Below are 19,822 nucleotides of genomic sequence, written 5' to 3' on the forward strand. Positions count from 1 at the left end.
ACGCAAACTATTGACTTTTCCGGAATGAATTGAAACTTTATGCACATGTAAGTTTCAAATGCCACAATCGAAGGGTTGAATAACGTTAAATTGTTTAGCAAGTAATTATTTTTCAAGTTAAAGATAACAAATGTCAACACTTTATCGATGTTACGTATTAACATCAACAGAAATAAGTTTCTTTATATTCACTGAGATTTGTAGGAATTGCTGTATGTCTATAAGTAGTTATACTTTGAACTTAAAATGAATTCTTATCATTTCCACTGCATCGATGAATCTTTATATATGAACGTCGTGATTGTATAAAGTTATCACAGTATAAAAGAAATTTTGCATGTGTAATAATAAAAATAAGAGAACTAGAAGAAAATCACATTTCCTTATTTTTAAATACGCTAGTAAAAACTTGGATTGAAAAAGCTAGTATTTAATGCTAGTACATCAACACTCGGGCACAAGAAAGTTATATATATTTATATATATACCTCACATTATATTAAACATTACTTCCAACAGGAAGCAATTGTCAGTACAGTGTGCAAGAAATTATGCTGAATGCTCGTAATATAAGTATGGATAAAAAATATTTATTGGCAGACTAATACCAAACTAAGCTTCTATTTTTCCACCAGGCATTAAAAACCCTACAATGATTCCTCAAACTTCTTTCCGCAAACATCCATCTCTAATTATATAGGCCAAATTACCTTATACTCTATACACTGACAAACTTCATATGAATCTTTTATACTTCGTTACAACCTGAAACGGTCAATTTAAAACGTTTACAGCCCATGGAAATATCTTATATGTAGAAAATACGAAAGCTTACAGAAATATACAAAAAAAAGGGGGGGAGGGGGAAATTATAAATAAGAGCCAAAATTTATTTAGCAGAGAAAGAAATGCGAGTTGTAGACTCGCGATAGAGTGTCACGATTCGAAATATCATCTAAAATGAGTTTTTTTTGTTTTCCTTGTAAATAAATGCAGCTATAAAAAACGAAATCGTATGGCTGTAAATTAAGTTTTATGAAAGAATATACTTTACACAATCGAAATAAATTATCCAAAACTGTTTTATAAATAGTGTTAGAATAGCTATGGAAATTTGAATTGGTAGGTGTTTTAACGTTGTAGCTGCATGTATAAAATCGTGATATGCGAATATTAATGAATAACGATGTAATGGGATGCACGCAATCGCCATTTAATACAGTCGATAATATAAATCTATCTATAAACTATTGCTTCTTACTTCGAAATGACACGAATTTCTTAACAACTTCGTCAACGTCATTGCATCGATGCACATGTATACATCACAATGTGTTCGTGAATATCACGGATAAAATATATTATGTCAACGTACGTCTTTCGAATTGATCGGTCTCATTTTCAATGCCGACAATATTAAACACGCATCCATCTGATCTTACAACGCTTTCAGTGCCTATCTCAATAGACGATACTTAAAAACATTTTAATAATTTTACAGGAATAAATGTATCGTATTTTGCGGACATTAAACTATAATATACAATAGACGCATTCATGTTTCCTTCATTTCTTTCCAATGACTATTAACAATTACCATTATATAGTGTAAAAAGTATATTAAAGTGGTACAATTAAGTCCGACGGAAATGACGTATCTTGTAGTTTATTCTCATCAGAATTTCTCCAAAATATACTGTATACAATATTTTACTTTGTGTATAAATATATACAGTTGTGTTATGAGAGCGCACTAGGTATCATTCAGTTACTCAGACACGAAATTGAGCAGTGCGCAATATAATCTACCTTCGTATGTCTCGGAAGATGCACCCACCTTCTTTAGCATAGCTTTATTCAATTTTTTTTTGTTTTTTATGGTAGTATAGTGCTCGTGGTATCCATTTACTTTGCGTCTAAGCACAGAGGTATAAATCGATTAATTAATTTTCATCTCTTAAGATAACTAACAGCTTTAGTAATGTCCTGCCCGCATCACTTGTATCGTGAAAATATTTACACTGTTTAGATTACTAATTAATGATTACGATACTCCATAATAGGTTTAGTAGGATATGAGATCATTGTTTAGGGGGGCTAATCAGCATAAACAATGAACTGTTGATTATCCACATCCGCAACTTCAACCTGAACGAACTGTGGTTGCTGCAGTTGTATTTGTTGTACTTGTCTCCCAATAGCGTTACGCGACCTGCAAGTTAAAGATCGCACATGATAAAACAGCTCCCATCCGGCCGCTAATTCTAAAACAAAACTGTATGCTTACTTCGCCTTCGCGTGTGTTAATATGTGTGACTTCAAGTTTGTTGATTGCGCAAACTTTTTGCTGCACCCGTCGAACGGACAGACATAAGGTCTGTCTCCAGTATGGATTCTAACGTGAGTGCGGAGATTGAAGTCCAGACTGAACCTTTTGCCACATCCTTCGAACGTACATTGAAAAGGCTTCTCTCCCGTATGGACCAACTGGTGCCTCTTCAATTTCGAACTTTCCACAAACGCTTTCCCGCATTCGGCGCACACGTGCACCCTCGGCCCATGGGTATGCAGGTGTTTACGCATCGCGCTGTTATCTCTGAACATTTTTGTGCATCCTTTATGGGGACAGGCTATAGTACGCTCCACGCCATCTAGAACAGGTGGCTTGCGTACTTTCAATTTGTGACCGGGCCTAGCAAATTCTGCCAGCTGTTTCGGATCCGAAAGGTCGAGACCCGGCATTCCGTCGGAAATAGAGCTTCCGGAGTGATTGAATTTGGCATTGGATTTACCAGTCATGTATTCTGTGTAGTCTGGATCAGGCTCTGGATTTGAGCCTTCATCTGGAACATCCACCAGGTGAGGAGCTAATAGGACACTCCCTTTAACAATAACAAACAAGCAGTCCCAAACAAAAGCTACCGTATTTATTCTTGATGGCATAAATGTTATATTTGTTATTCATACTTAATTGTAACAACCTTTTATCACTCAGTAACAAACATTTTGTCTTTTCGATCAAGGAGGAACAGCAAAATTTATGCATGTAGCGGTTTAACAACTAATGTCTCCCTCTATTTATGAATGATTTGATATGCTTTTTACGTACGACAAGGAAATCTCTTATCCATCTCGGATGTTCAAAAGGAAAGCAGAGGACTAATTAAATGTACACGTTCATTATGCTGCTATATGCATGTACATTCAAACGCTCTCATATGATTACTATTATATAAAAACTCTTAAACATGTTTGCAGATGCTCTTCGCATTTATCCAGCGCTTATACTTGTAGTATGTTATAATAAAAACCAACACAATACAAGAAGCATGAATTTTATATGAATTACGAATATAAATTGTAAACTCCGTGAAGTTTAAATTATTGAAAAAGTAAATTGCTGCTTGAAAGGAACTCTATTACATTGCGATTGTACCAAGATATACTTTGGATAAACTCGATGATTCGTTTATACAGTAAAGGTGTTTAACAAAGGTGCGATCATACGTTACGAATTCAGGCTACAGATTTAATACTTAATAATATCACATGCGTACTGCAAATCGATCATCGGGGTTACATATTTCCATTCAGCCAGTAATCGAAATTTACGTTAATCATCGAGAAATGATGCAAGTCTCTTCAAACGCTTGAAAACAACTACATATCGTACATCGAGTGACGCAGAAGTCAAAACACGTTTCGTATTTGAAACGATACACCTAATTCCTTAAAACGGCCAAGTGCTTTTCAAATAGGAACGTAAAGAGAAAAAGAGATAGAGTAGAATTAGAATGGGAAGAATCGGTGGATCGGGCCGAGTCTAGCATGTAAAGGGAAACAAAGATAACGCGACCCCCAGAGGTTTGCTAGTTCGTGGTGCGAGCACCGTCTCCGCCATTATCATTCAAGAGGATAGATCCCACGCGTAAAAGAAGCCATTTTCAAAATATGGCTGCCCCCTGGCAGCATAATGGCGTTCCCTCGATCAAAACAAACAACGCAAACTGTCAACGGAATCGCTGATGATAAAGGATACGGAGGCATTCGGTGGATTTCTTTGGCAAACCCGTAGGAAAAGCACGGTATTGATTCGAGCCCACCGGAAGTGCGTACCGACACAAGTGTTGCGTGGTGATCACCCCCGTCCCGACGGGTTTCTCGGCGTAGCGACTCGCTCGCGTCCGATTTATGTTAACGAAGGTTAGGCATAAACACAGGACTTACCGTCGTCGGTGCCCGATGCCCACATCGTCACCGAGAATTCACCCTCGAGCGTCTTGATTTGCACTTGCTTCTGCTCCCACTTTCTAGCCTTCGTCTCCGAGCCCATTTCCCCGAAGATCGTGTGATCGGACGTCCTGAATCTCGACGCGCCGCCCTTCCTGGCCTTCTTGGGGCCCTTCCTCGACGGGCCAGGGCTCGACTCCACATAAATGTCGTTCTCTGGCACCGGGATCTGATCGTATACGCTCAGCGGATCACTGCCGACGATTTCCTCTTGCGTCTGTAGTATGATTTCCTCGCGTCCTGGCTCTGGAAGTGGCTGAAGGGCAATCATCGGCTGACCATCTTCCCCCTCGATGGTTGTTTCCACGGTCTCGCAGGGTATTTCCACCGGTATCGTCTCAATTTCAACCTCCTGGATATCTGGTTGAATCTCCACTTCGGTTATTATGTCCGAGGACGCCATATTAATCTCCGCTGACGCCATGTTACTAATCAAAATGGCTGGCCACGGATACTCGCGCGACTAGCGGGGCGGCAAGTCAACCGATCACGTGACTAACCCCCACCACCAGAAATCCGTAAAGCGGTGCTCATCCCAGACACCGCCTGCCCCGTCTCCAGCGATTCTGTTTCCTCGAAATTTTCCATCCCGTTTCTCACGCGGGAATATATTATATTTATCGTCTGTCTGGACCTAAAGTTAACGACCACGATTTTCAATGTCGTTCCTTCCTTTTTTAAATTCGTAACGCCGAATCGTGGTTTTTATGAGAACCATCGGAAGAGTGCCCTCTCTCTTTATGCGCATCGTTGCTCCATCTTGTGGCAGATGCGAATATTTCCACTTCAACAGATCTCGGAGCTCGGTTTGACACATCGTAAATGTGTTATGCGTATTATTCTCTTATTTTTATTGTCGCCTTGAGCGGTTTTCTTAAACGTACTTGGATATTCCCTTGTGATATATCGTATAACGTCGCGTGCGTGTATTCGGTTATTTGAAGGAAGGATATAGGTTATAAGTTCCAGATTATTGTTATTGTACGATGGACTTATCGAAAATTCCAAACGACAAGAAATTATATCTTTGCAAATGGTATTTCCGAGGTGAGTGATACGTGTTCGTTACGCTCCGATTACTTATGCGGATACATATAAGTATTCTGCTTACTTTTGTAGCTGGGTTTGCATTCCTGCCATTTCTTTGGGTCGTGAACGCTGTTTGGTTCGTCAAAGAAGCTTTCGTCGTACCCCATTATGAAGAACAAAAGCAAATCAAGAGATGTAAGTTTCTGATCTGTCGTCGCTTACTTTCGAGTCTGTCAAGTCACTTTTTTTTTTAACAGCGTGATCGCAACTTTGCCGCATTTTCGAAACCTTCACTTTTCATTAAATTTCTTTTAAGCGAGAGAGGTGTCTTAATATTTCTTACTATCGTGGTAGAAGTACATACTATAAGAAAATAAGAATATTAGTGTTATTCATTTTTATTTGCAAAAGTATCGTAACAGGTTCTGTTAAAATAACTTTTCAGACGTGATATTCTCTGCCATTGGCGCAGCTATATGGTCAGCCGCTCTCTTAGCGTGGATCATTACATTTCAAACACAACGGGCAGCGTGGGGCGAATTTGCAGATTCTATTAGTTACATAATTCCAACGGGCATTCCTTAACATTGCGATGCAATCGTTATTTAAATATTCGATAAGTATCTGTTATAATACACTTCTAATGTATGGATTCGATATATAAGACTGCTCGCTTCTTATTCGTATTCCATTAAATCACAATACTTTGTATTTCAAGTATTAATAAAAATATATTATTTATTTTAGTGCGTCGAAGAGAGATGTTTGTAAAACTTAATAACGTACAGATTTTAGATGTTATTTTCATATATATCCACTGGTCTTTACCAGGCATGAAAGAATGAAGTTAAACAGCCCTTCGTCGTTGTCTATATATTTGTATATCTTTGTAAACTAATCGTGAGAGACACTGAAATAAGAATAATTTAATTAAATAGGAATAGAATTACCACTTAACGCTTTAATGCAAAGCGTACTCACCAATAATGCCAGCATATCTGTGATCATGAGCATATAAAATACATTATGCCAACCAGTCCAGCGCGATACCAAGCCTGCTAGTAATGGACCGATTGCCGCTCCAACGCTGCCGGTGCCGTCGATGATAGCAGTAACCGTAGCCAAGGCTTTAGAATTATCCCCTAGACTCGAATGAGTTCCTAGTTCCGCGGATACAGCAGTTGTTATCAAGGCGTAAGGTCCGTTAACTAATAGTCCTGCTATTAGTAGTAATACTATGTTGATGTTCATGCTGCTGCTTCCGATATAGTCATATACAAATAACTGTGCAACGAATTATATGGAAATTATAAATCACAGAAGCTAAGTATTAGCGTAATAGTTGCGGCTCACACTTTCAAGTTACATACCCTTGAAAAGTTTTTAATATTCACGCGCGAGTCGGTACGTACCATAGGAACTGTAAATCCAAACAAAACTGCACACGTTAGGGCACTCATGCCAGTGTAATCGGATAGAACGCCAGCTGCTATGGCGCCAGCGATGCCACCTACATCAAATAATGTCGAGAGATCTGCACTTAATGTTGCGCTATAGGTAGCTAAAAAGAATCGACGGTGTAATGATGTTTATAGAGTATGTGGGTCATGATTATGATACGAGTACTAACTTGAAGCTGAGATATACAGTGGTAACCAGTATAGGAATGTATAGCTTACAAGCTTTGCGAAGAATAAAGAGAGAGAGTATTCTATGACTCCAGGTATAGCCATAGCCCCCATAAATCCAATCGCATTCCCTCTATGAGGATTGTACACGCGTCTGTGCTTCGCTAATATTGGGCTAGTTTCGGATCGTAAACTAGTCTCATCCTTCGAAAGTAAAGTTTCTTTGTAAATCTTGACAGAATTAGGTGACAGAACGTATATACATGCGTTTACTATTCGAAGTTACCGTAAGAAATACTGAAGACATAGTGCGTACAGTTAAATAGTAACGAGCAATAGAATGCAACTTATGTTAATGCTGTTACGTACAGTGCAATATTAATTATATAGAAAACAAAGCATGCACTTACATCAACATCGACCTGTTCGCGGTAGACACAGCGATAGATGAGACGCTAAGTAGAGCAAATGGGTTATCTTTAGTTAGGGTACGACATATGCAAGAAGGTATATAAAAGTTAAATACATATAAAAATATTCTAATATAAATATTTACATAGCCTACTACAGAATTGCTTAACGTTATAAAAATACAGAAGTTGATAGCAGATAGAGCGAAAAGCAACTATCATAGCCGTTGGGAAAAAGAAATACTGAAACTTATATCGCTGACATCTTATTTTTTTAAATCTGCCTACATTCCAGTGCTATTTAGATACAAAGTAGAGCTGTCCGAGTACTTGAATATTCGGGTAGCTTGAAAACCGAACCAATCCGGGACTCGGTTTCCGAGCCAAGCCAGATACCCGAAACAACCCAGCGGCTCGGATAGAGCCAAGTACTTAAATTTTTCCAAGCGGCCCGGTTTCTTTCGGGCCGCTTGAAAAAATTTAAGTACTTGGTTCCATCCAATCCGCCTGGTTCTATCCAATCCGCCCGGTTCTTTCGGGCCGTTTGAAAAAAATTCAAGTACTTGGTTCTATCCGAGCCACTCGGTTGTTTCGGGTACCTGGCTCGGCTTGCTTTTTCCAGATACTTGAACAGCACTAATACAAAGGAACAAAACAATGGTTATGCGGTACCTATATCAAGCCATCGCATGCTGATAGTCGTACAGGAACCCTATTAAATAATACAATGTATTTTAAACTTACATCTTCCACATCGTTGTTACAATCGTCTGCGCTACTGCCCTCGTCTGAACCGTGAGCAGCATCGAATTTTCTAATTCTCGGTGGGACAGGTGGTATACACCCAATATCTATCGGATTGGGTGCTAGAAATAGAAATATTATGAATCCTGCCAAGCCCATCGTAACTCCAGGTACCATGAAGCTTAAACCCCAATCAGATTCCACGAAATTGGCAGCTAATAAGGTACCCAGAATATTTCCCAAGGACGTATGAGAATTCCATACTCCAAAGATTACACCCCTCTTTCCTTTTCCAAACCAATTCCCTACGACCGTAACCACACCGGGCCATCCTGACGTTTGAAAGACGCCGCCAATTACCTGAATAAAATCGACAATGAAACCTGAGAACAGCGAGTTGCTTCTCGTAAGCTTACCTGCACCAAAACGAAATACCACAAACTATGGATATTGTACGGCCTGGCAATACCGAAAAGGTAACAAGATATACCCGACGCGAGCATACCAAACGTAAGAAAATACCGCAGGTTTACTCTTTCCGCTATGAAGCCACTGCCCAAACAAATACAAAATTATTATCAAAGTAATCTTCATAACCATTATGTCGCAAATAAGCTCACTTCAGTGTCACCTGAAGAACATGGCTGCCGCGTACGCGAACAGGAACGCCGAATCCAACATGCCGAGTAATGCTGGAGCATCTGGAGTATCTGTAAATACAATGTATTTGTTAAACCTGGTCCTGCCTTTTTGGACGAATTATATTAAAGAAATTCGCGTTTACCAAATGGAGCCCAGTCGCACCATGTATCCCGATTGGTGCTATTGATTAAAACATTCGGAGGCGGCGATATGCTGCTACAATTCAAGCTCAATACATTCTTTACGACCGATATAGGTTTTCGCGTCATGTGGTAACAGGTGTACGCCAAATATGTGAGAGCCAAAATGCCACCTCGATGCCATGCCATTCGATTGATATGGCGATTGGGACAGCATTTCGAAACTATGTACTCTATTACTTGAAGACCCCGTGGTTGATCTCTCAATGTGCCAGTCATATTCACCGAAGTATCTTCTCTTTTCTGTTCTTATATTTACTATCTAACTTCTTACGAATGTTAAAGACGTTTCGAAATTTACTATGCGATCGATGCTTCGCGATGCTGCTCGCAGCTTCTCACGTTGACATTTATGTTTTGTACCAATACAGAAACTATATTTAATGTTAATACTTTGGGCAGAAAGACAATACTGTGCACTTTCTTCTCAAGAATCATTCAAATTCTTTGAGCATAAGTACTTGTTACCGCATAATTCTATTTGTTAATCATATTATGCGGTTGTTTCAATAAATAAGCTGTGAAAAGCTTGTCGCGATTCGATTCATAGCCGCACTTTATAATAATTCTGTTTCATTATAACAATGTGAACACCATCAGGGCGTGACATTGATACCGCATATTCTGTGTATGTTTCTCTTATTGACTGTTTCAGCCACGTATGGTATGCACTTTTTCCACTTGCCTTTCAGCTGCTTTAAACAGACTGATGCTATCACATCCAAGGCTTTAACGTGGGGAACAAAAGAAGAGCTTTGGTTAGGTATCACAAATGCTAAATTCAATAAAGGAACAGACTATGACTCATAACCTACAACAAAGAAAATTACAACTGTAATACTATCGCCTCGAGTACGTAATATTTAAATACGGTTTACTTCGCGTGCGTTACGATCTGGCGTCATCACATTTTTTCCACTGCCGTTAAAAAAGCTACGAGAAATGCGATTCTAATGGAATGTTTACTATCGAAAATGACATACGATAAGCACATATATAAAGACGCCGTGTGCACAGGTGCACAATATGGAGTCAACACATGTGTACAAACATTTTATTTGACACATGGGGTAAGATAGAGCGCGAATCTCCGTTCAAGGCTACTTCCTTTCTAACAGCTGTGCTTATCGTACCGAGTTAGAAAAAAAAACTTGTCCAGAAGTTTGATAATCAGTTACGAAACACTTATAAATAGAATGCATTAACGAAAGTTGCATCCTCATTAGTTTTATATGTAAACTTTGAACTAAGTACGTACATATGTTTCATATAAGTACGTGCTAGAAACTTTAAATTATAACGGCTGAATCTGATTAAATAAACGATCTTGCAATTTATCTTTGTTAATAATTATTTTTCCTTTGTTTCAATAAATGAATGTTTATAGCATTATTTAATGAGGAAAATAGTGAGACCTGTAAGCCTGGCGTTCGACGTATTTTCACGCTCAGTTTAAATCACACCTTTCGCCGCTACGTGACACTAGCATTATATTCCTAGAAACTAAACAATTCACATTATAATAAATTGCTTTTTTAACTACAAGCAAACGCGCAGAATTTATATATAGTAACATAATAATTATTTAAAAGGGACTAACTTCTTATTAATTCCAAAATTACCTTCATTACCTACAAGAATCGTCTACCTGCGCCCTCTGTGAGTGCCTACGGGTAGCTTACTCTACATATCCAGTTTTTTCCAAGTGTCGTTCCCTCCCATTCCAAAGAAACCTCTTCGCGTCGTGCGCTCCTGCTACCCAGGAGCAAGAAGTATTAGGCTTGCATAACCAAAATTAGTGGCAGGAAAATCTCTCTATCCTTGTCGCGCGCGCTACTTCGTCCTCTCTCCTTTTCTCTCGCACCTTGCGCGTCAAACGATCTCCTTTTCCTCCTATGTTCCTGTTAACTCAGCGGAATTTCTGCTGCTATTCGGAGCATGTCAAGCAATGCCATATGTTGAAAAGCAATAGAGAAGTATGCAAGTAGGTAGATACATACATACATACAGCATCTATTTAGCTCTTCCGCTGCTCTGGGCAAAAATGATTTATCCTGCTCCTTGTATTTAATTCCAAATAATAAATTATTTTTTCAACACCTGTATGAAAGGTGTATTTTTTAAAGCCTGCCATATAATTTTTTACAGTGAGCGAAATTTTTTGCAGGTATTTGTGGAATAACAAAAGCTTTACCTACTTTTCTTACCACTTTTCCACAAAAGTTTCACTTTTTTATTGATTTTAATTTTCTCTTTCTACCAATTTTACCACCCCCCAATTTGCCGCTGTGGGCAGTTGCCCTGCTTGTGTCTCCCTATTTGGATCGGACTGTTCTACCCAAAATACGTAAGTATACATAAATATACCCCACATTTATATAAGAAAGTAGCCAGAGGTGTAGACTTTACACAACTGCAAAAGTGCACAATTTGTTCACAGAAAACGAGATATGTATTGGTTAATGTATTCCGTAGGACTATCTACAATAAGTCTAATCAGGGATGGTCTGGAATGGGGAAGATGACTGCAACTTTTTCCCACCCGTGACGCCACGAACACACGTGTAAGGACGGTATTCATAGTCGCTACTTATTCTTAAGCAAATGCTTAAGCATTCGGCATCCTTAAGCATTTGCTTAAGAATAAGTAGCGACTATGAATACCGGCCTAAAACATTACGTAACTACCCACTTCATACATTCCACAAATGAAAATTTCGCACGCAAATTCGCACGCACAGTACATGCGCTCGTGGCGCCACCTGTGCCAAGTTTTGCGTCATCTTCCCCATTCCTGACCAGAAATGGTGCTTCAGTGGACGGTCGGTACAAAGACAGTATTCAGCTTGCGGTCGGTAAATAAATCAACTGTGTCAAATTCTGTTCGAAGCAATAAAATGAATTAAAAAACAATTAGCTGTATCGATATAATTACGTTATGTCATGCGATGACTTTGTAAAAAAAACCTGTCAACGAGCGACAACTGTTAAAAGAGGAGGAGGGGATACTATGATATAAGAAGTAGCGTGATTCGCATTATCATTTTATTGGAAACGTTTCACTGGACTCTTGTGCCGGCTTACTGTTAAACTATTTAAACATTAAATGTTCAAGTAACTACATTAATTATAGTATTGCCAAGCAATAGCGGCTATTAACATTGTACGATATTGTTCAGACAGCTGATTCACACCAGAGTGCGACAAACCGTGACGATCGTTGCAAAGTCGTTCGGCACTGTACACGGAGGAGCACTCAGCAATATGGTGAAAGCGAAGAAGTACGTGGTGGTGAAACATTTCCAAGGGGAACCAAAACCTACGGATTTGCAGCTGGTCGAGGAAGATCTGCCATCCGTTCAGAATGGAGGTATAAATCGTTCGATCTATGACTTATCGTGTTAACCGGCCGACAGTATAAACACACTTGTTGATTCGCCGTCCTATTTACGTCCCGTTATCACGATCCGGCACTTCTTGTACCGGGCAGTATCTATCATGTTCGGCGATTTATGATTGTGCTTAAAGTATTCTACGATGCGTATTAAAAAGTGAAGTACTTAAAGTAGATAGTTATCGAACTTCTACGTTTTCAAATGTACAAGCAGTATACGTCTTTTACCATAAATGAATATTGACGACATGCTAACGATCAAAGCCAGCGATCGATTGTCATTGTTCTGTGATCACCTGCAGTTTTTGTACGGACAAACTTTAGCATTTTCGCGAGCATGAAAATGGAGAAATTACATCCGGTTGGATCGCATATTTACATTTCCAATATGTATTATTTCTATGCGAAAGACATAAACCATTCAAATTACTTTCAGAGTTCCTCGTTCAGGCAGAATACCTTTCCGTGGATCCGTACATGCGACCATACGTGCTCAGGTACCCATTGGGCATCACAATGATCGGTGCGCAAGTAGGCAAGATCATTGAATCGAAGAATTCAGAATTTCCAGTCGGCAGAAGGGTTTGGGGCTATATGGGATGGAGAACGCATACAGTTATTAACTTAAACACATCCGTTGAAGCGAGCCCTGTACCCACGAAACCATGTCTCTTACCTGATAATACAGATGTGTCGCCGTCACTGAGCTTGGGAGTTTTAGGAATGCCAGGGTAATGATTTCAAGACGTGTAATCTTGTACTATCTGTATAAGAAGCTTTCGTTCGCTGTTTTTAAAATTGCATAGCTTATTGTATATGTTAACACTCTGTTTCAGAGACACAGCATACTTTGGTCTTCTAGAAATTTGCAAGCCGAAAGAAGGCGAGACTCTTGTTGTGAGCGGAGCTGCAGGAGCGGTTGGCTCTCACGTCGGTCAGATAGCAAAAAATGTCTTTGGACTTCACGTTATTGGTATCGCTGGTACGGACGACAAGTGTAAGTGGCTCGTCGACGAGCTTGGTTTCGACGCTGCTATTAACTACAAAACAGAGAATGTTCCAACTGCGTTGAGGAAAGCTGCCCCAAAGGGAGTTGATTGCTACTTTGACAATGTACGTTCTAATAACGTTTTAGATTAATATATAAACATTGTAAATACATTAAATTTGTTTGCTATCGCGGCAGGTGGGTGGAGACATATCCAGTACGGTTATATATCAAATGAAGCCTTTCGGCCGCGTAGCTGTGTGCGGAAGTATATCTTCGTACAATTCAGACGCTTCGTCTCTACCAACGACGACTATTCTTCAACCAGCTTTGGTGTTCAACCAACTAAAAGTAGAAGGTTTTATCGTCACTCGTTGGATGGATCGTTTCTCCGAGAGCAGGCAAAAGAATGGACAATGGTTGAAAGAAGGAAAACTCCGATCTCGCGAAACCATCACTAAAGGCTTTGAAAACATGTTCGTTGCGTTCACTGATATGTTGAAGGGGAAGAATGTTGGCAAAGCTGTTGTCCAAGTCTGAAAGAAAGATATTCTGTTGTTACAAAGAATACGCTTTTAGTTATACCGTTTTGTATACGATTTGTTATTCTAATTAAATAAATTTATTGATATCTTTGTACTATAATCTATATAATAGTACCCCTTTCCTCTCCGACTTTAGTGTTATAAGTGGCTAAATTGAGGACTTTGCAGCAAGAGGGCTGTAGTGCCATGTTTACCAACTTCGAGTAAATTAGAAAAAAATGTTTATAAAATTAAAAAAAGAACACTAATTGAAAAATATATTTTTTTCGCACAATAAGTAATAGCTGCCGAGTTAATAAATTTTTATTTCTATTTCTATTTTTATTTCTTCTATTAATATTAATATTTCTAATAATTAAAATATTAATATTAATATTTGTAATAATAAAAATATTAATATTTCTAATAATAAAAATATTAATATTCTAATAATAAAAATATTAATATTTGTAATAACAAAAATATTAATATTTCTAATAATAAAAATATTAATATTCTAATAATAAAAATATTAATATTAATATTTCTAATAATAAAAATATTAATATTAATATTTCTAATAATAAAAATATTAATATTTCTAATAAAAATATTAATATTCCTAATAATAAAAATATTAATATTTGTAATAATAAAAATATTAACAATAATACTTCTATTTCTATGTATTAACAATAAATCGCTTATTTATTATCGCATTTGCATCAAACATGCACGAAACTATGTAGATTTTTTACCTACGTTACACATTACAACTCAAAAAACTGTAAAAAATGGAGCCGTACCCCTCTTGCTGTAAGGTCCTCAATTAATTAATCAAGATAAATCGAATGAAATAGATCCCCGTCCATTAGACACGGACTACAAAAAGATACGAAATGATTGGCATAGACAGTTTTATTGCAATATATTACACAGATTATAATGCATCACAATGAATAATTACATCTTGGTTTCCCGATGCCGAACGGCATTACAGTTAGAGTTTAGGTACATATCTTAGGAATCGTAACGTTACGTCTAGTACAACCTTATACACGACACCTTGCGGAACAATTCCGCGAGCTTACATCCACTGCTAATTACAATATGATACATTCGCCGGCAGACAACGAAACGCGCCGTTCCGAGGCTCGCGCTCAAAGAAATACGAAATCGAGCCGCCCGAGCGGTTCTTACGACACAAATTTCGGTAAACTCGAAAAGAAATTCACTCGAATTCAATTTATTTATAAATATACTCGAGCAAACGTTCCTTACCATACAGATTACTTTCTATACTCATTATATCGCCGAGATATCGTCGGTGCTATTAAAAATTATACATCCCCATCGATTCTACCACTCTCCGGACGCAAGCACATTCTTCTGATCGAGTCCATCGCCGTTTCAGAAGAACGGAGTAACTGCGCCCCCAAGCTTCTTTTCACCCTACATCAAGCTCGCGCATTCTGAGATCGATTTTCACGTACATCACCCCGCGAATCGAGCGCGCGTAGCACGGCGCTATTTATGTACAATGATTCGCGCGAATGCTAGTCGATAAATTATCTTTGCGATTCTTGGACCTGCTGGCGTGACACCGTAGTATTTATCTCCCGCTGGAATCCGACGCGTCATTCCGATAGGTAAAGTTAAAGTGGTCTCCACTGTTCATACACACGCCGCGATAGAAAAACGTCCGCAATGGTAGCTGAGAAATCCTCGAAACCCACAATTAACCCGGCGGGAGGCGCTACTGGGTGAAATAAACCACAGAGTCTTTAGTTGCGAAAATATGAAGACTGCTCGAGTTTTTATTACAATTTTTTCAAGAACTTTAATAAAGATGTTAAGATATTTAATAAACTCCCTTCGATTCTTAAAACACTGTACTTTAACATAAAAATTACAAAGTTGAAAATAAATATTCTGAGACCGTGGTTTTTTAAGTTTCAATTTTGGGTATCTTTCACCCGGCAGCGACAACCTGTGTTACAATACGGGGTGCGCCTCCCGCCGGGTTAATAGACATTTCTCTTAGTTTACATAGATCTTGATTCTTCTAAAGAATTTAATGCATCCAAAAGCATCTCGCAGCATTTGACGCGACCCAGCCGAAGCGCGCCTCGCCACGCAAAGAGTGAGATTACACGCGGAAGAAGACGACACCTGCTCTCCGCGTTCCTGGGTGTTGCGGAAAATACTGTGCCGAATGTAGTCGGTGGATACAGAGATCGGAAAGCGATTGAAACCCTCGAGGACCCTGACTCGGATCTTCGTGGATCCTGAAACGCTCGGGGAGTCGCGGAGTCCATTCGATGGAGTGGACACGCTTGGGATTAGAATCTAGGAGGTTGAACATCATTATTACGACTATCGATCCCCTCGCTTTTGTCGTTCACCATTCGTGAATTGTCCTTCGCGGGTCTTGAATCGTCCTTGGTAGATCGCCCCGTGGGATGAACGCGTTCCCGTCGGCTTTCTCCGTGGAATTCTATCACGTGACGTTGATCTCTTCGTCCTCCTCGTTCTCCGTCTGCTCCTCCGGTCGCTGAGGACTCGTCAGGGGGCTGACGTCGCTCAAGTCCATCCTGGGTCGATCCCCGTCGGCGTCGCTTAAATCCGGGTTTGGGTTGTTCTTATTCGGCAGGGTCTGCTCCCGCGAGCCGCCAGTTGCCAGCAGTTCCCTCTCTTTGCTGTTCCTCCACTTCATCCGCCGGTTTTGGAACCAGATCTTTACCTGGAAATGGTAATTCGACCGGGAATTAGCTTTGCTATTGTAACGCGGTGCGTGGATTGTTTTATATCTTGCAGCGGCAAAGAGTTTGCGTTGGCAAATTTGAATTATATTCCCAGCGGCGGATTTTGATGGTATAGGCTAAGGTAGGCTGCAACCTAGGGTGGCCAATTTTGGGCGGAAGAGATTGGAAAAGGTTTAAACTAGGGGTGTTCGATTCAACTCAAAGAATCGATTCTTGAATCGATTCAAAATCGAATTATAAGAATCGATCCTTCTAAAAAAACTGAACCAAAGAATCGATTCTGGCAGAATCGAGATGAAAAGAATCGACATAAAACTTTTTTTTAGAAAATTAGTATATATACGTAGAAGTCGGATTTGAATAATTTTGAAAGAATCGATATAAAAAATACTTTTACAAGGAACAATTTAGGATAGTTGTTGAAGGGCATTGTATTTAATAGAAGAAATATTTTGCTATTCATTTTAAATATTTTATTCATTTTAAAAAATAATAATTGCTGTAAATGTTCAGGTGATAAACTATTTCTGTGATCAGTTAAAATATTTCCGGTTTTGGAAAATAGAATGGTAAAGAAAGATCCAGAACTGTCCAGAATCATCCAGAACGTAAGAATCGTTTATAAATTTGGCGCGAATCCTGTATAAATTTGGCGGGAATCATGTATAAATGGCGGGAAACGTATAGGACCAGGAAAACCTACGCAAAAAGCAGTTTGATTGGTCCTTTCACTAGTGGCAATTAATTCCCCCAGACGGTAAAAAATCGATTGTCGATTCTTACATCAAAGAATCGATTCTGGGGAAAATCGTTTACCAAGGAATCGATTCAAGAGATCGATCTTTTAACCAAAAGAATCGATTTTCTGAAGGATCGAATCGGAATCGAACACCCCTAGTTTAAAAAGTAGTCTCCTAATGGAGGCTTGAGACTACTTTTAAAAACAATTTACTTTCTTTTCAGGTAGCAAATTAGCAATCTTAATATATAAAGCAGAAAGCTTAAATATGTTTGTGTGTCTGTCTGTCGCCTAAAAACTTTCGAACGATAAACTCTGGGATCGCGAAATGTACCTCAGCTCATTATGTCTGACTACCTAATCCAGATGAATGTGACCATTTTTAAAAAAAAAAAAAACTAAAGAAAATATTTTTTTTATAAAATCAGAATCTAAATTTCGGGCGAAGCCGAGTAGTAAAGTTAGTAACTGATATATTTGAGTTGTCATACTAAATTAATTTTAAAATTGTCTCAAATCTTTTACATTAAAATATTTTAAGGGTAAGGGGAACAACAGGGAATGTCACAAAACAGCTTTTTCGAGAAAATGGAGTTTCAATACTTTAGTCTATCAGTAAACAAGCATAATCTTCATAACATGAAGCTTATACCTTAATTGAAATAAAATAATAATTCTTTTACATTATTTTAATATTTTTTCAGGTTTGAGTAGGATAGCATACTAAAACGAAATGAGAAATTTCTGCTTCAATTATTATCAAAACAAAACCCACTCATTTTATTAATTGCGATTCAACAGTTCTGTAGTCTCAGTTGCGACTAACAAAATATGTTATAAATCGCAAAATCACGAAAACTGGACATTCCCTGTTTGTCCCCCTTACCCTAAGCAGTTAAAAGATTTCGAGGCCCCCTTATACAGGATGATCATTCCAACGCAATGTGCCATTTCTTAGGCATTTCCAATAATATCACTAAAAAGTGTTTCTAACAAAAATTCGATTGGAAAATTCAGAAAATTTCTATGACGCCCTAAGCACGTGCTTATTTTGCCTATTAGTTAATCCAGCACTGCTGGCAGACGCTTGTTAGCCTAGAGACGCCAAATTCCCAAATCCGCCCCTATTCCTTAATTTTTTCTATCAATACAGCCTAGTATCAATAATTAATCAGCTCAGTTTCAACCCTTAAACCCGGTGCAAGACTTCGCCAAGGTCTACCCTAGATAGTAGGCGATTAAGGAGAAAAGAAAGTTCAAAGCGGACAAGTGGGGAGGGACGATTTAAATGGATAAAGTACCGACACATTTGTCTTAATCGTTTGGAACAAAACGATTCCTTGCACGCGCTCCCCCTCGCCCTTTAACGAGCATTAAACAAAGATTACGCCAGGAAAAACAGAGGGCGGTCCCTTTTCTCTGGTCATGATCGGCGTATCGGTGATTTCAATTCACCCTGCTTCCCTAGGACCTCCCACAGAAGCTCTCCAGATTCTCTGTCACCTAAGTTTCATGTTTCATCCGACAGATCTCACTGCAACTTGCAGACTGTAACCATTAAATTATTATAATTCAAAGCGCAACGACGTCATTGACAGTTATTAAATTCAAGGGTGAATTAAAAAGCCAAGCAACTCTGATTCTTTCCCCCGTAGAAAATTACCCGTTAACGTTCATTAACGTAGTCATGAACGTTCGTTCTTGTTTAAAAGTATTTAAATGCGCTTCGCCCGCTCAGCTCCCAGCGGCAGAGTTTCTCTTTTTATTAAAGTTCCTTGATTCTTTTGCGACGAGCAATATCGTCGCGCGAACACTTTCAGACTTTCAGCGTTCCTTCTTTTATTTTCTCGTGGAACAGGCGCGCGTTTCACGGGGGTGGGAGAGAGAGGGAGAGAGAGAGAGTGGGGTGAGAAAGGGCGCGTCATTTTCGTATATTAAAGACCATGCATTACCGAACCGCTGAACGGGCCAACGTCAAACGCACATGAACTCTCCTGAAAATTTTCTCCTTCCCACCGCACCCCTCTCCGACCCTTCTCCACCCTTCTCCTCCCACCGCTTCGCGGCACCCTATTTCTCCACCCTGTTCGCCACTTTATTATACGAGCGTAGCCTTAAGCTACGTCGAAGCGTTGACCCCGACGCGGATTGATTTACCTAAACTGCTTTCCGAATTTTCATTGGCCCTTGCCGCGCGCGCACGTGTGCTTGTGTGGGTGTAAGTGCACTTGACACCTCGCTGGACCCCGGAGGGTACCCTCTGTTACGCACACCCTTTGGGGCTTGCCGATAAGGCGTCGGAGCCCTTTGCTCCACTTCGCCCGTCTCGTCTCGCCCGTCGTCGGAGAGCAGACTCGCGAAACGTTCGCGCGCCGCGAGCTTTAATTCTACAGTGGTATCGCAGTGGGAATTTATTGCTCTTATTGTATGGAAAAACGTGGCTGGGCTCGGTCCTTCGGGGAGCGAAAG

The 19,822-nt window shown here is 39.4% G+C and overlaps 4 protein-coding genes across 10 annotated transcripts; 2 read left to right on the forward strand and 2 right to left on the reverse strand.

Annotated features, from left to right (window-relative positions):
• Nucleotides 1-456: 456 nt before the first annotated feature.
• Nucleotides 457-4,870, reverse strand: LOC143379007 (transcription factor YY2). 4 transcript variants are annotated; one of them, XM_076831254.1, is made up of 4 exons: nt 4,228-4,870; nt 2,793-2,843; nt 2,288-2,651; nt 457-2,212 (listed from the first exon to the last, which is right to left on the reverse strand). In XM_076831254.1, exons 1-4 carry the CDS (start codon nt 4,712-4,714, stop codon nt 2,098-2,100), a joined length of 1,017 nt encoding a protein of 338 aa, XP_076687369.1. In that variant the 5' UTR covers nt 4,715-4,870; the 3' UTR covers nt 457-2,097. The 4 variants fall into 4 exon arrangements, with proteins under 4 accessions (XP_076687369.1, XP_076687368.1, XP_076687367.1 ...); XM_076831253.1 differs by having other exon boundaries at nt 2,793-2,882; XM_076831252.1 differs by having other exon boundaries at nt 2,288-2,843.
• A 190-nt stretch (nt 4,871-5,060) lies between these two features.
• Nucleotides 5,061-6,065, forward strand: Pen-2 (presenilin enhancer, gamma-secretase subunit). The gene is made up of 3 exons (XM_076831257.1): nt 5,061-5,337; nt 5,410-5,514; nt 5,765-6,065. Exons 1-3 carry the CDS (start codon nt 5,277-5,279, stop codon nt 5,902-5,904), a joined length of 306 nt encoding a protein of 101 aa, XP_076687372.1. The 5' UTR covers nt 5,061-5,276; the 3' UTR covers nt 5,905-6,065.
• Nucleotides 5,702-9,976, reverse strand: Mfs16 (major facilitator superfamily transporter 16). 4 transcript variants are annotated; one of them, XM_076831243.1, is made up of 10 exons: nt 9,822-9,976; nt 8,886-9,754; nt 8,733-8,811; nt 8,518-8,653; nt 8,102-8,461; nt 7,358-7,402; nt 6,950-7,151; nt 6,732-6,880; nt 6,301-6,603; nt 5,702-6,229 (listed from the first exon to the last, which is right to left on the reverse strand). In XM_076831243.1, the coding sequence occupies exons 2-10, from the start codon at nt 9,160-9,162 to the stop codon at nt 6,167-6,169; spliced, it is 1,614 nt and encodes a 537-aa protein (XP_076687358.1). In that variant the 5' UTR covers nt 9,163-9,754; nt 9,822-9,976; the 3' UTR covers nt 5,702-6,166. The 4 variants fall into 4 exon arrangements, with proteins under 4 accessions (XP_076687358.1, XP_076687359.1, XP_076687357.1 ...); XM_076831244.1 differs by having other exon boundaries at nt 9,831-9,960; XM_076831242.1 differs by having other exon boundaries at nt 8,886-9,967.
• A 1,926-nt stretch (nt 9,977-11,902) lies between these two features.
• LOC143366336 (prostaglandin reductase 1) lies at nt 11,903-13,964 on the forward strand. The gene is made up of 5 exons (XM_076807359.1): nt 11,903-12,057; nt 12,123-12,313; nt 12,774-13,068; nt 13,174-13,450; nt 13,524-13,964. The coding sequence occupies exons 1-5, from the start codon at nt 12,050-12,052 to the stop codon at nt 13,863-13,865; spliced, it is 1,113 nt and encodes a 370-aa protein (XP_076663474.1). The 5' UTR covers nt 11,903-12,049; the 3' UTR covers nt 13,866-13,964.
• The last annotated feature ends 5,858 nt before the right edge of the window (nt 13,965-19,822 follow it).

This window comes from Andrena cerasifolii, chromosome 2 (assembly GCF_050908995.1).
Source record: "Andrena cerasifolii isolate SP2316 chromosome 2, iyAndCera1_principal, whole genome shotgun sequence".
NCBI classification, from domain to species: Eukaryota; Metazoa; Arthropoda; class Insecta; order Hymenoptera; family Andrenidae; genus Andrena; species Andrena cerasifolii.